At 47.1% G+C, this 17600-nt stretch overlaps 1 protein-coding gene across 1 annotated transcript in view; it reads right to left on the bottom strand.

Moving 5' to 3' along the window:
* NFATC2 (nuclear factor of activated T-cells, cytoplasmic, calcineurin-dependent 2) overlaps window positions 1–14965 on the bottom strand; it is a gene marked incomplete at its 3' end in the record, with an annotated part of 52360 nt that extends 37395 nt beyond the window's left edge. Inside the window, exons 1-3 of the mRNA XM_010083109.1 lie at window positions 14728–14965; window positions 11087–12113; window positions 9508–9724 (exon numbers count right to left, since the gene is read on the bottom strand). Of these exons, the coding sequence (XP_010081411.1) occupies window positions 9508–9724; window positions 11087–12113; window positions 14728–14965 (1482 nt within the window). The remainder of the gene's footprint in view (window positions 1–9507; window positions 9725–11086; window positions 12114–14727) is intronic.
* Between the last annotated feature and the right edge of the window lie 2635 nt (window positions 14966–17600).

Raw genomic sequence — 17600 nt, forward strand, 5'->3', positions numbered from 1 at the left:
TGAAGAGTCGATCCTGGTTTCAAGATGATTGGATGAAAGTTTCAAAAAGAGGCATTATGCATCTGACTACTGCACATGTACAGATATGGGGATTTGGAGATCAGATATTCATAGCTGCGTGAAAATATGAACTTTTTCCTACTAAGAAAACCAGCTGTGCAATTAAAGAGCTTCCATGCACATTCACAACAAAAGATTTAAACTTCCCCCAGCACAACAAAAACTCTCTCTGCCACAAGGAAACCAGAGGGTGCAAATTTGCTGATTTCAACAGAATCGCACTGGGGTTTCTCAGCACAGGGCTCTGCCACCAGTTAGCAAAGTTGTTCCCTTGCTGGCTGCCGGAGGCACTGTGGGAACCAGCCACCTGGAGCAGCACAGAAGGTGACAAGCAGAGCTGCTCTCTTATCACTCAACCTTGCAGCGTGCTCTGCCACAGCCGCTCACCCTTCCCAGCAGAAGGCAAGGGGGTGATGCTTCAGGTACAGCCCCAGGAGCATCACACCGTGCAACCAAGGTGTGGCACGAAGCCTGACAGCAACCATGCTGGCAAGGGGAAAGATGGGACAGTGGTAATAGCAAGAGCATCTTGGAGTGACTTGTTTCAGCCCAAGATGGTTGATTTGATTGCATTGAACCAAGTCCCCAGAGCTGAGCTCTCTGCCAGGGCTTAGTGCCAGGCCTCCTGAGAGGTGGGTTTGGGGTCCAGGAACCATGGCCTTTGCTCAGGCACTAGATATTTGACTGAACATCATCCAGATTTTGGAACGGATCTTGGCCAAAAAGCATTTTTGTGAAAAAGAAAAAAAGAAAAAAAAAAAGGAAAAAAAAAAACCCTCAAGCCCCAGGAGCCTCTTTCCTCCCCAATTTCTTTCTCATGCTGAAACCCATGACATGAGGCATGCTCAGAGAGAGAATAACTCAGGTCTGCTGGAAGCATCAGGGTTTCAACAGTTGTTTCATAATGAAATAGAGACCCTCGAAAATTTTCAGTGAGCAGGATCAGGCAGGACAACTCTCTTCCCTTTCCCCGCAAACAGCCATTATCCCAGCGAGCTGGACACTCCCCCCAGACACGGGAGACCCAGGTGTGAGTCCTTGCTTGGCATGAGGCACTTCCAATTAAACAGACATTGGTCTTGAGAGAGGGAGGGAGGAACTGGAGGCTGGTTGGACAGTGAAGCCCATGAACAGAGCTCTCAGATGTGAATTTACAGGACACTATCCACCCTGCGTGAACTTCTGCAGACGCTCGAGCGCACCCTGAGCGGGATGAGTTATATCGGGGATATTGCTGCACTGGAAATGTCTACACTCGTGGCAAACAGCCATAAACTCAAGCTTTAGTTTACTGTGCACTGAGTCCCCCATGTACAGTCCTGCAGGGAGATCACACATGACAGAGCAGCCTGAATCTTGCATCTGCCTAATCCAAGAAATAACCCAGGCCTAGGGACAAGCTGCGCTCGCTCAGCCATATCACCTGGGTGACAGCTTCCCTTTCACACAGGGGGATGCAGCCCTGGCTTCAAGACTTTAAGCAGAGGATGCAGCTTATCTCCAGTTAAATTATCCCAGTAGCTAATGATCCTCACTGTTACCAGCAGTTCCCTTCTTGCATTAGTGAGAGGGAAAGCATACAGGTCAGCTCTGCCTCTACTCCTGGTTAATTAGATATCATATTTGATATACCCTGTTATTCAGTCCAGTCCCACATCTAAACAAAAGCCAATTTCAGGCTCACCCATGTTTTCCTACACCACTTTTGATTTATCGAGCAATTTCATTTCCTCAGTGGTTCCCCTGAGCCTTCAGATGGATAGATCTCAAGGCACAGCCATGCTACCAGTACAGTGTGAGGGGTACTGACTGACCTACCCTTACATTTGACGAGATATTAGTTTTGAAGAGAATTTCCCAGATGTACCTAAAATCTTCATTTTCAGAATCACACACCTATCCCTGCAATAGCACATGTAGCCACAGCAAATATATCCACGACCCTGCAGCTCAAAGCTCAACAGGCACCTACAATCATCAGAGTTGTGCAAACAAGCCTGGTAGTCCTGCAGGTAAATCAGGCATGAAACACGCAGTCGGTGTGTCATATGCTGTTCTCGACTGGGGGCAGAAATCCCTGCAAGAGCCAAAAGCTGCTGAGAGCCTGCACAAATCTCCTGCTCACCAGAAAAGGGAAGCGCAGGCCACGAGAATGGCACAAAGATGTTGCACAGCACGAGCCAGCTCCACTGCACAAGTCCAGCACAGCCTGCCCATGGAAGAGCAAACACACCAGGCTTCATCCCAGACCTCGGATTTTCCCTTTGCTGGACAGGGGGACTTAGGAAGATGGGCAGAAAAGGACAAACTCAACTCCTCCGATGTGCCCTCAACAGTAACTCTGCCTGGGCAGCTGGTTTGGGTTTCAGCATCTCCGACCCAGCCCTGCTTGTGAGGGTGAGAATCACGGCGTCAAGCTGTGATTTGGTTTTGGGTTTCCATCAAAGGTTCTGGTTTTGCTAATATGCAAAGGAATTAATTGAATGTTGGAAGTCACATACTGTTAAAAGTCAGGGCCCCATGGGGAGCCTAGGCTAGAAAACAATGTCTCCTTTGACTTAGAAACCACAAGAAAACACATACAGCAAAATTCAAATATAAAAGGAAAGTGGAACATACTTCTGATTTGTAAAGCAGCTCCTGTGTGCTACATTAACAGCTCTACCACTACAGTTTAAAAAAAAAAAAAAAAAAAAAAAAAGGCAGTGAAAGTCACCCAGATTTTAAGAGTTAAAACCCAGGAGAAAGTTGGGTTGGCTGTGCTGAACAGGAGCCCCTCTCCGTACAGCGTTCCTGCATCGAAGAGGAGAAGCAAGGAGGAGCCCAGCACACTCAGGCGTGTGATGTTTCGGGGATATCCTGTACCCACCGCTGCCCTCCACTTGAACACTGGGGTTTTGCAGACCTGGGCTACATTTGGATGTTGTACCCAGTTAAACAGTTGTGAAATTTATTTAATTTTTACCATTAAAATTGAGCCAGTAGAGGAGATGTAATTATGGCAGGAGGATGACAGCTGACTCCAGAATTATCCGCTCCTCTTTGCTTCTGAAATTAAGCCCATGGGGGCACACCCTTTTCCACATTCACTGTTGCCAGCTGAAGGCCAGCTTGTGCCCAGTTTGCCCATTACTGCTGTGCTGGAGGACTGCTCCTGAACCTCTGTTGGGGGAACCGTCCACAGCTTTTGATGTCCTCTGTGCCAAGAACAGAAGAGACGGCAGACCTCACTGATGCCCAAGCCATCTGCACTGGCAGGGCTTTTGTTAAATAAATACAGACACCAGCAGCAGGCAGGGACTGAAGTCCACTTCTGATATCTCCCCCTCCTGCTGCAGGGAGGAGATGAGGAAGGAGGAGTGCCTGGTGCTCTGATCTGAAGGAACTATTCCCTCCTCTCTCCCAGCCCTGTTACTCAGTTTAACCCACCATGTTTGACTAAGCGAAGACCCCAGAATCCAGCAGCAGCCCAAGCTGGTGGCAGGGATGCTGCCTGTATCTCTGCAGGGGACCATGGCTCCGGCAGAGGCAGAGAAAGCTGCTGCCCACCGGTGCCCGGTGCTTGGGGACTGCGTGCGAAGCTGCAGGCTGAGCCCGCCGGAGGAGGAGGGCCCGCGCGGGGCTCCTGCTTCCTGGGGAAGTGCCCAAGCCCCTGAGCTGCTACCTAAAGGTGGGGGCATGTCCCTGCCACCCCTGGGACTGCTCTCTGCAAAGGTCCCGAACACCACTCGCCCCCGACACAGGCTCAGCTGTCTTGGTGCCCCTGCTCGGAGCCATCTGCCCCAGCATCTGAAACCTCTGGCTGCAGGAACGGGCCAACTTTCTGGCTGAAGGGTGAGTTTTAACCCCCCCAAGTGAAGGGCCACCGATGCAGGGTATGCTCTGAGCAAGACGTTGCCTGGGAAAACTGGGGACCAAGGGACCAATGTCCTCGGCTGCTTTTCAACACTGCAGCCTCAGGTTGTGCTGAAGGGATTCGATTATCTGACACAAGCAGTGGAAAGAAGCAGGTTTGCTGGTGAAGAACTGAGTTAAAAATTTGGTGGAAGTGAGAGAAGCAAAGTGAGAGATGCAAATGAGTTACTGATTATTTATGGACTGGTTTTCATTCAGAAGTATTTGCACCTTTTGTAAAGACAAGTTAGAGATGCAGTATATCAGGGGAAGGATTTGCTAAAATGTCAATTAAAAAAAAAAATGCCAGAGTTAGGCACACTCCTTTGAGAAAATTACGACAAATTACTGTGCTGAAGACCTGTGTAAAACACCAGCTTCCCCAAGGCCTGTTTACAGCAAGGTAAGTCCAAAACACAGAGGTGCTTGGGGGAAAAAAAAAGTAGAAATAATAAGAAAAAACAAAACAAACAAAAAAAAAAGCTTATATTTAATCCTTGACCCCAAGACTTAGCTGAGTTCTCAAACAGATTTTTAATGAAATAGTGTACCTCAGCCTCCCCACAGTCCATGGCAGATGCCCTGTGTCACTGCTCTCAATTATACCAGGTGAATGCAGCAGTAAATCACCCATTTACCCAGCACTCATCATCTCCAAGGGCCCCAGAGGACCTCAGAATATGGGAAGATTATTATGTGAAATGGTTTTGTCTCATTTATACCCATGGCCTCCAATACATGTAAATACAACCACTTCTAAGGAAACAAGTACAGATCAACTACCCAGCGTATAGTCAGACAATCATTTGCATAAATCAGCTTCTCATCTTCCCTAAATGTTTTTTCCTTTCCCTTCCACCGCCCTTGAAGGAAGGATGAGTGTTCTGCCTAGAACTCCCTGAATCACCACACAATAGTGCAAAACATCATTGTCATCTTGAAAAAACAATCTGGCTTCATGCAAACCTATGCGACAAAACCAGAACAACTGGGTTTAATATCTTCAAAATAATATTTTTATGGCTTTTAAGAGAACATAGACTCTGCATGATCATGGGGTGAAGTTCATCCAAAGCCAACCTCTGCTACTGAAAAGGTCTTTCCTTCTCATCAGTGCCTTAAACAGTGCAGACAGGAGAACCTTTGCTGAAGAACTGAAAAACTGTCTCTTCCTGAAGCAGAGAGATTCTTATTGCCACTGAGGGCAGGAGGTGAAAGACACTTATGCCAGCACCAAGTGTTACTCAAGTGCTACCACATGCCTGGTTTCTCTGTGACAACAGGATAATGAGCAATGCCAACAACCCAAAAAATTTAATTTCCTCTAAGAGGTGGGAGTTCCTAGAAGGATTATTGAAAACAATGCCGGGAGAGATCTCAAAGAATCATCCAGTTCATCTCTCCTGTCCCAAGCAGAATTCAAATATATCCACGTCCTTCCTAGCAGATGTTTGCCTAAAAGTATGGAAAGATAGAGATTTTTACCCCTCTGGGCAGGGCATGCTGCCAGGGAGTGAACTTGGACAGAGGTAGGTTTGTGTTTGGAGTGTCACCTCTATCCCAAGCACATCCACAAGCTCTTTACACAGGAGCAGTCACTGCCTTTCCTAACGGACAGTCTCTTCCAGAGCCTGGACTGGCGCAGCTGGGTACAAATAAGCAGCTGTCCCTTAACTTGGGTGAAAAAGTGTTGGAAAGAAAGAAAACAATCCCGCCTACCCCTCCTCTGCGGTCTCAGTGACCAGGTGGACCTGCAAGACAGCAGGTGAACGCAAACCTCAGCTTTGAAACTACGCAGGATTTCCTCACTGTTCTCAGCAACTTAACACCTAGGGGATACTCACACTGGCATTCAGCTTACATCCCTAAAATAGAAGCCCGAGTTTCTCTATAGTTAATAACAAGCTGTAGTTTCCTCCCGAGAGTGACTCAGAACACCTCAACAAGGAGCCTACGCCTCTCCACGTGACTCCAGATGGTCTCTGAAGTTAGATGGTATGAATATTACATGGCATGCATGGCTTCTTTCCTCCTCCCCCAGGCAAACAAAGTAAATGCCCTCTTCTGTGTGGCCCATCTCGCCAGAGGTTTTGATTAACCAGCCTCTTCTCCTGCCGTACTTGGAGTGTACAACTCGTGCAGAGTCTTGTGCATAAGCTCTTGGGGCTGTGCATAAACCCTTGGGGCTAGGCTCATGAAGAAGAGGAAGCAGCACCAGAAAGATAAACCACAAGATAAGGCCTGGAGGATATGAGATCTGCTGGTCTGTAGCTTCAGAGCACCCAAAAGAAGAAACTCGCATGCAAAACGCAGTTTTGAAAAAATAAATATTGCAGGCCAACACCATGCTGCAAAAACTAGCCAGTATCTCTTCCTCCAGAAGGTTCAGCTGGACAATTAGTCACATAGAGGGTTAATTTAATGGGAAATTAGAAAAATTCAGAAACAAATTAAAACCACATTTTTAAAATGTAATCAAAATTGTAGAATAGCAGTCTATCAAAATACAGTATAAATCCCACTGCTTTGGTGGGCCAACCCCACTCAGGGCAAGCTTGGCTTCTCATATTTAAGTCCAAGTGTTTGAGACACAGCACTGGATTCAAAAAAGTTGCTGTGCAGCAGACCTAGTGCTCCAGAAAAATCCCAAGGGTGGTGTGTTCATGTCCATCATTTGAAAAGCGCTGTGGTCCCCAGCGCCAGGTCCACAGCTGCCAGGTGAACCCCAGCCCTGCCCCCATGCACCACCACTGCCATAAAAAAAAAACACAGAACTTGTTGAAAACTAATTTAATGTAATTTCCTTACAACCTGTTGCCTTTAAGTCATGCATACTTTCCTCAACACACAGTATACCTTTTAAACATCTCTCCTGTTTAATTTTCTCTGTTTCTGTCCTGTTTACATCTGACAAGAACACAAAAGTTAAAATTAACTGAGGGAAAAGAAGGGAGAAAAAACACATACACAACCTTGAAACCAAATAACTTACAACACGAAAGCTTTGGATTTTACCAGCCTTCCTGAGTTTCAGATCTCATAAACCAGACAGGTGCAACTATCTCATTGCTCTGCACCCATATGAACCCTGTTATGTTACAGTGCACACAAATCCAACAAATACATCCAGGTTTATAATAAACCTTCATAAAGGAACTGTCCATATTTTCCCCATATGCAGGCACAGCTGTGCAAAGGCACATCTGCTCAGGAAACGTCAACACAGATCTTTGAATTTACAGTTTAAGATCCTTAAGCTTGATGGCAAATTATGATAACACTAGGAATATCAGATCCCATCTCCAACAGAAAATATAAATCCCTCTTTGATTTATATTGATTACAGGAAGGAAACAAAGCACTTATATTTCCTCATGTCACGAGAAACTACTTCATTTCAATAAACGGCTGGTTGATAGGAATATCTTGGGAAAGTAAATGATACTATATTTGTAAGCAAACTGAGTCAAGAGCAAGTGCTGACTGGCCACAGAGTTCATATATCCGCACAGCTTCAAACACACCACAGCAGGTTAGGAGTTGTCGGATTCATAAACTAAAAAGATTGCATATATTAAGGTATGCCAAATGTAATTGCTGTTTATTATTATCCTGTGCCCTTTACTCAAATATGCAGTCCATACATGCAAGTCCAGCTCAACCGAAGCAAACAAATTCATTGATTTAACAATTTATGGCTGATTTTAAAAGGGGGTGAGCCTGCAGGGGAATATCCAACAGATGTTTGAAGTTAAACACAAATCAACCCAGTGAAATTAGTGGTATTGATCACATGCTTAAAATTAAGCATGAACTTCAACATTTTCCTGGTTTCATGCTTGCCATAGCCAGTCCTGAGTGTGACAGGAACATCTGTAGGATGCAGCCCAGTTTTGCTTAGTGAAAGCTGTAGCTGTGGCCGCTCTGTACAGCTGCCATACGTCACTACCAGCAGTATCGCACTGGCATCTTGCAACCCCGACCCAAAGCCTGGCTTTTCTTCACCAATGGCACTGGCTGAAGTGAGGGGGAAATGAGTGAAAAGGCTGATGTGGCCCCAAATGGCTGCAGTACAGCTACCCAGCCATTATTTTATATTAGCCTTTGGAAAGGTGAAGGAAAAGCCCTTCACCCTCCACAGCAGAATAACGGTTCAGCTCATCCACCCCCCAGGTCAGCAAAGGGCCAGATTCTGTTTACCTCCATCACTGCTAGCTTCGATTTCATTCACTGGTTTCAGCAGGGTGACTTCTCTGCTCACATGCATAGCTAGGATCAGAACTGGACTCTTTAGGGCAACCTAAATGATGCCTCCAAAGACATACAAAATTTTGTTTCTGTAGTGACATCAGCCCAAATTATGAGGGAGCTCTTGCCTAAACTTATTCACCCTTTCTCTATAAAATCACAAAGCTGATAAACATGTCCTCTCTGTATTTACAGCTTTATAAGAGGTCAAACTTCCTCTTGAAATCATCCCCACTGCTATATAACTGTCTTGCCCTGCTGTCTCCCTATCACACGACTACTACAGCTAGTACAGGCTTCCCCACGGCAGCGTACAGCCAGGACAGAAAGGCAGCAGCTTTAACTCAGGTGACAAGCAGAACTGCAGGCAAGAGGGGACACAGCATCAGCAAGTTACATATAAACCAGGCACCAGATTGACACAGATGTACTGAGTGCTTGAATTACACATGGGTGAAATTCTCTGACCTAAATTTAAATGGGCTTAAAATCAGAAGTTCTACCATGTGGCCAGAGGACAGGAAAAAAAAAGAGTAAGATTGCTAAGGAAAAAGCAAATGAATGAAAGACATTTCTAGAAAAGGCAGCTGCTATCCCTGGGGAAACTCCAGTTTAACATCCATACCTTCCTAATCCACCCCCCACCGAGGTTAATGAAGGTTGCTCTGCCTTTCTTTAAACCTCAAGTGAATGTCGAGGAGTTGTGTACTGTTCAGCTGTACGGACTGAGAGGAGGGGAGGTTAGATCCAGCCAGAAACACAGGTAGCAGCTCCGCCGCGTGGACCGGATCTGCAGGAACCCGGGGGAGCCCAGCTCCAAAACCCACGTTCACCGCTGGCAGCAGGACAGGGTACTGCAGGTCTGACACCATCTACTAGTTATTTTAAATCTTAGTTTGGTATCTCACTGAGCTACACCGAGTTTGAAAGCCAGGCTTGATGTCTGTACATTCCGAACCTCACAAAAAGCCCTAGTTCCCACAGAAGAGTCTGTGGTCAGGCTCAGCGAGAATTCAGGACAGCTGCACACCTTAAGACAGAGGTGGGTCACAGGAGGTTGAACATAGAGCCCACAAAAGGTGGCAAATATTTTGCCCAAGTTTCTGAGCTTTCAAAAGCTAATCCAAACCAACTTTCCAAACATCTAGGACTTCACCACGGTCCAACTTCAGACACTTTATACACATCTACAAGCACCCCCAGATTCACATGCTCCCTTTTTTAAGAGTCAGCCCCCCAGAAAGACTTCCAGAAATAAACTCACCCCCGGCTTTTCCCCTATGGAGCTGTTCTGTGGTCCCTTACCTGGACAACAGGGTGGCCTCCAGTCGGCGCCTTGACGGCCCCTCGGCTCCCCTCCGTCTCGTAGTGTGCCCGGTGGTGGGGCTTGGGCTGGACCTCGATCCGCAGCTCGTAGGAGCCGGACTGGCTGGAGAGGGGCCGACTGGGGGGGGGGGAGCAGGGGGGGCCGGACTGGCTGGAGAGTGGCCACTCGAGGGGTGGCAGCGACTGGACGGGCAAACTGGGCAGAGAGAGAGCACACCAGCTGAAACTCCCGAGCACTCCATTTCTCAAAGCCCTGATCTGTCCTTCCCCCAAGTACCTCACCAGGGCTGCTCTCACAGAAACGTTTAGGAGTCTGATAGTAATTTCAGCAAGAATACGCTGCCCTCCCCACGTTTCACTGCAAACTCTGCTGAACTTCAGGATGCACACAATTTCTGTGGGCCCATCTCCTTGCAGAAGAGAGTATTTAAGAAACAGAAATACCTGTAGCAGTTCTATTTTTTCAAAGAACCCCCTCTTCTATCTAGCTTTAGCTCGGCATCTCAAACTTCAATCACAGAACATATATTGTGACATAATAACTCTATTTACCGTGACTTACCAGTTGTGTAAATTAATAATCTTTATTATTTCCATAAATATTAAATTTATACACAAATAAAATGCTAAGTATTCTTACCTGGTACTAGTTTTCCTGTTACCAAAATACAAAAGGGTTTATAACATGAAATTAATACACTGAAATGTACAATTAGAGCTCGCACTGGGTTTTAAACAATTCATACTTTGTTAGTACAAACTGCTGCCAGGACCGATCTAACCAGCCAAGGAAAGCCACAGCCCACGTTCTTTCACTCACAATTTGCGTTTAGCAGGTCGGGAGCAGCACGGGGTAACGTCAATGTGGGGACAACCTTGCAGGCAAGCAGGACGGCAGGGCTGACAGGGCGCCAGTGGTGACTGCAAGCAGAGTCACCCAGCTGGCAACCTCCGTCCTGGCAGACGTGCGCTGCTCGGGGTCCAGACCTGCGTGCCGCCAGCACCAGACAATGGAAGGAGTTGATGACGGTAGTGCCAACCACTGAGATTTGGGTTAAACAGCAATTAACAAATTAACAACCAACAATAAGTCATTTGGCGTTGATCAAATGCTCAAACTGACTTGGAGCAGCATGCTCTATTTTGAATCAGGAAATTAAAGTATTTTCATCCTTGATGGAAATTTGTAAGCGAGACATTCTCTAAATTTAGAAAAGTGATCAAACCATTTTCTGTAAAAGCAGCAGGATGGAATAAGAGTGTTTAGCCTCTGTCAAAGGCTGTCTGCAGTCTGCTTTTTCGACAAATAATTTGAAAATTTGAATTTGCTGTATGCTGTGCCATCAGTGAACCACTTTGATGATGTTTCTTCCAAACCTAGATTTTTTCATCTCTTGGAATCACAGTGGATCGGGCTCCCACTAACCAGTTCTCCCCTGAGCACTTAGCTCTGGTCTGCAGCAGGATCTTCCCAAGGAAATATTCCCTGGGGATCACTATGCATGACAGAGGGCATCACGCCATGAGAAAACACACAACCATAAGAAACATTACATACCTGCAGATCGGTATTGCAGGCACCAGTTGCTTTGTCCAGGATGGAGGTACCAACAAAATGGACTCTGGGGCTGAATTTCTCCTGTCCTCCTGCTCGCAAGGTCCATGGAAGTCAACAGTCTGAAAGACGTGACATGGAATGCTGTTTTTGTGGGAAGACATCGATGAAGGATCAGGGCTGGTTTTCCAAATTTTCGTGGGAACACCACAGGAAGGATCCGTAGGAAGGCTGTTCATAGCATCCATGGAAAGAGAAGTACTGGGCAACTGCGTGTAAGTAACTGAAGAGTTGTCTTCTCTCAAGGGGATGCGAGGAGAAGATTGTGGAGAGGGGGTCCTTGACTGCCGTGGAGAAGTGGAAGGCAGCTGAGTACTGTAGAGCTCAGTGCAAGAGTACCTCCGTTTTGCACCTGGTGATGAAGACCTTGAGTTGGGACAGGGTGATGGTGAATGTCGTCCCAAGCAGGTTTCCTCCGTGATGCTTGTTCGTGGTGACATTATTGGAGAGGTTCTAGGAGAATAATGAGTATGGATGTTTTGAAACTGTGGACAAAGGTCATCACTAGGACCATTATTTGGTGAAACACATGGTGATGTGCAAGGAGATACATTTGTCTCTGAAATGAAACTTGCAGAGGAGCCGCTACTAGCTGGGCTCAAACACAGTGGTTCTCTGTAGCCCTCAAAGCCAGGGACAGGCAGGGTAACCCTTGGGCTAGTGGTAGCTGAGTTTGACTGATGTTCTACCAAAAGAACATCTGTGTCTCTGCTGCGGAAGGGACCCCCTGAATGAATCAGTTCATGATATGGAGTAATTTCAATCCTAGGGCTCGGAGCAGAGGCCCCTGCAGCGTTGGCAGGGTGTGTAGGTGTTGTCCCTATGCTATCTGGCTGTCCATATCTGCCCATGGGATCTGCAGAAACGCTAGGAAAAGGCAGGGGGCATGGCTTGAGGCCACAGTCCAAGACATCATGAGCGTATGTAACTCCAGAGGGTGGGCTGTTGGTTTTATGTGGAGTCGGTTCTTCTGGAAAAAGAAGGGTCTCTTTAAGACTATAAATATTATTACAAAAGCTGAGCAATCATGGATTAAAAAAAAAATGCATATTTATAAACTGGTTGTGATCTGATATTAGGTAACTGTTTGTTTAATTCTTTTTCACGGCAGTTAATGCTTGTGACAAGTACTGGATTAACAGCCAGGGAAGCTCAAGTGCCCAGAGCAGATGCAGCATGGACAGAAGCACTGCAGACACCTCCACACCGCCCCGGCCAGGCTCCCGCCACCTAAGCCCTGAGCTACAGGGATCACCTGGAAGGGTCAGCAACACCTCAGCCTCTCTGCCCATTTCAATGCTGGCCTTCCTACTCTTTCTGCCAAATACACCCACTAGTGCCAACCATCGGCTTGTGACTTCGGTCAGCTTTTGTCAACTAGGAGCTGGACTGAGACCATCACGTTACAAAACCACTTCCAAACAGGTCCATGTAAAACCAAAAGGTTGAGGAACAGCTTTTGTGTAAGGGACAAAAAAAAAAAAATCTTTCTTACACAGCAAAGTCCAGCCAGAAAGGGCTTCATGAAACCAGAGCTGAGCTCATGCTCTTACAAAACTAAGTAGCCAGTTCCGTGTGATGATTTGTTTGGCTCCATATTGTGTCAACAAGTTTTGGTGACAGGTTTCACATGAGAAAGCCCCAGATGATCAGAAAACACATTCACAAATATTTGTTAGAAAATAGAGAGAGAGAAAGGATCCAGCCCCATGGTTACAGGCAATCACTCTCCAATTCCAGCTGAAGGAACATGTTGGCTAGAGAGGGATTATAGAATACAGAATAACAGGTAAGTGTTCAGTACAACCCTCTCTCCTGGTGCAAAAAATCCTCAATTTTCAGAGATTCTCAGGCTTGCAAACTGTCTCCAGGTTGCAGAGTACTGGGATGCTTCTAGGCATCTGAATTCCCACCAGCATCGCTGAGCCCCGTTCTGATCGTGCCCCAGCACCCCATCAGGGGCTTAACGCCGGCAGCACCCGAGGGACCAGAGTCATGCCAGGTATTCCTGGGACAGACCCCTCCATGTACATCAGCTCCTGTGGCCTCCCCAGCCTGGGAGCTGAATGATATTTGTCATTACACAAAAGTATGCAAAATACTATCAAGATTTTAATATGTTTTTAAAGATTTCAGTGTATCCAGCAGGTAATATCTGAAACAGCTTCATGGTTTGAGATCAATTCACACTACCTGCTCAGCCTTGGGCACAGATCAGTATCTGTCACAGGCAAAGAGAGTTTCATTTAAATATTTCAATAACTATTCCAGCATTTTCCCCAACTCCTACCCTACATGATGCGGCATTTCCCATGAGCAAATAACACCGTACATAAAGCCAGGTAGGAGGTGACCGTGTTTTCTGCACAAGTAGCAAAAGAACGTAGTGAGACTTTTGCATGGAGGGGGACTGGAATTTAATTTCAGGGGTTCATTTTCAGTTTTAAATGCTTCTCAGTGTGAAAACAAGATCATCCACTGGTTTTTTTGACTACCACTTTTTGTGCTCAATTTTTACAAAACCTAGAGAAAACTCCATGAAAAGAAAAAAAATGCAGCAGGAACTGCTGAGCCTTCAGGCTTAGCGAGAAACCCCAACCAGCCAACCAAAGAAACCAGCACACAGAACATCGATGTGAAGGATGGGACAGGACTGGGAGAGTCCAGCTTGCAGACTTCTGAAGGTTCCCTCTGGCTTTTCATCCCAGCACACAGCTGTTTTGGGGCTGAGAAAACAGCAACAAGTAACTGAGTTTTGAGCCGAATGTATTTTTAGTATCATTGATGTCAGATACCAGAGCTTTGGCACTCACAGGATTAGCGGGCCATTCACATCACTCAAACTCTGACGCATCAAGCCCAGATACTGATGCTACGATTCACTTTGAATAAAACTCATCTCTCCTTTAGACTCTACGGAGCAACACACCCCTCCGTAGTCACAACAACATCACTCCCACCGCTGGCAGAAGAGTCACTCCAGTTTAAATTGATGCAAGGGAACAAAACCAGCACCAAGCAGAGCAAGGCTTGATGCCAGGATTCGTACAGTGACCAGCAATCACAGAAAGGCTCTCCAGGCTGACGAGCTTCACATCAAGGAGCAGGTGACTGTTCAGTTCCCCATTCAACACACCTCCAGTAAGAGCTACCCCCACCATACCCGTTAAAGCACCTTATCCACACCAGATACGCAGACAACAGGTAAAAAATTAAACTCCTCACAACACATGTTGAGCAGCAAAGCCAGTGTGTTAAGGGGTATGGAAAAAGCAAACACGTATTTGCATGCGCACATGTAATTTTCAAAGTCTTCTGAATAACAAACACACACCACCATCCACAATTTCTGCCCATTAAAAATTTGGCTTTAGATAACCTACATTTCTTTGCTTTTCCCTGAAATATTGTGTTTAAACAAGCACTTTCATCCTTGGCACTCACCCTCCAAGACCATCACATTTCAGATATTAATAACAACATTTATACACAACAACAAGCTGCAGCATGCCCTTGCCTTCCCGTAGCACTGTCTGAGCACTCCTCTGCAGAGCTTCCCGGCCGTGCAAGCGAGGATTGCTCACCCCATGCTCGCAGGCAGCCAGTGAGGCAGGCGCCCTTTGCCAAACAGACAACACCCATAGCCTTCTGCACAGCAAAAATATTTAGCTTCCCCCCACATGGCAAATTATCAGTCAAGCAGACGGCAGCACTGGAATGCAGGCAAGACTGCAGATGAGAAAACCTCAGCTCCTTTGAAGAGTGCTCGGGGAACCACACGGGCAGAGATGCCCAGGGCTGAGGCTGCTGGCCCTGACTCATCGGCTCGGCTTCGTCAGGACCAAGGGCTTGGGGGTTTGGGGAGATCTGACTGAGTCCCAGCCCTGCACAACTTCAGAGGTACAATGAAATCACTGTCCCGGGTGCTATTGCCCACGCGTGTGATGTCACGGTCTGTTGCCATGGAAACGCCGGTGATGCTACAACGCAAGGCTCTGACCTCACCGGGGGAGGGAAAAGGGGCGGACGGGTGAAGCAGCAAGTGCTGCTCTCCAGAAATAAATGGCTCTTGCATCAAAACCAGGAGAAATTCTGCTTTTTGCCTCAGTAGGAGGGGACTGGCTACTCCACTCCTGGCCAACTTGGCTTAAGCAGGCTAGGGTTTGGAAGCTGCTGGAGCAAGGGGCAGAGCAGAGCCAACATCCCAGTGTCCCCAGGCTAGCACCACGGGAGTTTGGGTTTGTAAACAATGTCAAGGTTTGGAGAGGGGGGAACACAACACAGGGAGAGGTTGCTCTGTCTGCATTTGCAGATACCAGCAGGAACGTGGAGCAGCCCAGGGCGTGGGAATGGCTCCAGGCAGACCCCAGCAATATCTGTGCTTCTCCCTGAGCTGCCAAGGTGAGCTTGGAGAGGGTGGCAGGAGCTGAGGACAGCAAGGCTCACGCTGCTGGCCCTCTGCCATGCTGGCGATGGCAGGGAGCAGCCTGGCCACCCACCAGCTGGGCCCCCCAAGGAGGTGAGGAGCCATTGCACCCCCTTGCAAAGAACAATTACATGATGGATCAGCCTAGCCAAGGTATATTTCAAGAACGGAAGCAGCTTTGAAACCTGTGTGTAGATGCCCCAGAGGCACAGCTTTGCACCCAAGGTTGTGCCACCTTCAGGGGTTCATCCATTCCTGAACATTGCATCCCAGAACCCTGGCTGAAATAATCCTGTAAAGGACCATCCTCTCCACGGCTTTTCTGATGGATGTCTGGGAGAGCAGCACAGCTCCTCCAGCACCACCCTGCACAGGCACTTCCAGTGCTTCCCCACCTCCCTTCCCTCCAGCATTTCCCAGGCAGAGGTTTCACTCCTGAATCATCCTCTGATTCAGCACCAGAAGATCCCTTTTGTTGGACAGGGGTTAAAAGAAAGTGAGCTTCACACCCAGACAACACTAGCACCTCCTCAGTTCTCAGCCAGCTTCACTGCCAGCAAAGAGCTTCCTCCCCTGCATCACCCATGTCCCGTGACTAGGGAGCTCCCACCTCCAGCCCCTGAGGGTCCCACCCAGACTACCTCCAACTCTTATTCCCCCCTTTTTTCCCCAGCCTTTACCCAGTTATTAGTTCACAAGCCCAGCTCCCCTCTTCCCACAACAGGGAATGGAAGCCAGCTCTGTGTCCTACCGTACATTAAAGCACCGGCAAACCAGCTCCCACAGCCCACCAGGAATGCTGCCGGAAGCTCCAGCAGCCCTCCGGGAACTGGGCAGCATCCACAGGTAGAGACCCTCAGGGCTGCCCTTATTAGGGATTAGCCAGACCAGTTAAAACACAGGTGGGAAAGATCAGGGAATTTAAGTTTCAACGGACTTAACCCTTGATTTAAAAAACTCCTTTTCACACACCTCTGAAAGGCAAAAAGGAAAACCCACAGCAGGTCCTGCTGAGCTCCAGAGGTTTCCCAAGCTGGACTGGACATGCACCAGTGTGTGCACACGCAGCTTTGCAAGGGGCCACCGCTTTTTAAACAAGGCAGTCACTTCAAAGCCATTCAGCCAGCCAAACATGACCTTGCTAATTAGCATGAAATTAGGGAATAACAGATCACCCCATCAGCTGCATTCCACAATGGGTTTATGCAAATTATCATCTAGAAAATGCTAAAGATAGCAGCAGGACCAGGGAGCCAAGGGAGAAGTCTGGGTTTGACTTTACATTTGTTTGCTGCAGTGCAGCTCCTGGGATTTAAATAGAGTTCCTTATTTGCATATATGAGTCTAATTTTTTTAATTTTTTTAAATAAATTTGCCTATTGTCATTTGTCTGGGCCAGTCCAGAGCTTTTTTGCCTTTTTCAAAAGCCGAGTCATCTGTTATTTACACTAGCTGCTTGGAAGCTCAAAGTGAAAGTTGGTTTCCCCAGCGAATCTGGTATTCTCCGTTACATGTGCATATTCGTTTCCTCACTGCGGGGCTGCCGCTGAACACTGCCTCCCCTGTTACTGAGCCAGTCCCCGGGACTGAGCTGCAAGCTTTTTTTTCTTTCTTTCTTTGTATTGGGGAGAAAAAGGAATGAGGCAAATTATACAGGGCTTGACACCTGCAAGACACATGGCAACATTCCTGGGAGCCCATCTACAAACAAACAAGCATTAAGAGGAATATTAATACTTATAGATGCTCCCTGCTTCCCCTTCTCTATGTTATACATAAATAGACCTTGCAGATTTATATCACCAGACACAATGCACGAGTCTGCTGAGCTACAGCAATGGTTTGAGCCTATGAGAAATGACTCCTTCCAAAAGTCATCCTCACCTGTCTTAGGGAAGGATTTTGTCTGCAAACTTATTTAAAGATGGATTTTGTTTGGATTTTAAGTTTCAAAACACCCCTCAGAGGATCAGTCCTCAGAAGGGTTAACCTCAAATATTAAAAGTTATGGGGCAGCTGTACCCATCAGTG

This window comes from Pterocles gutturalis, unplaced genomic scaffold (genome assembly GCF_000699245.1).
Source record: "Pterocles gutturalis isolate BGI_N339 unplaced genomic scaffold, ASM69924v1 scaffold20020, whole genome shotgun sequence".
Taxonomy (NCBI): Eukaryota; Metazoa; Chordata; class Aves; order Pterocliformes; family Pteroclidae; genus Pterocles; species Pterocles gutturalis.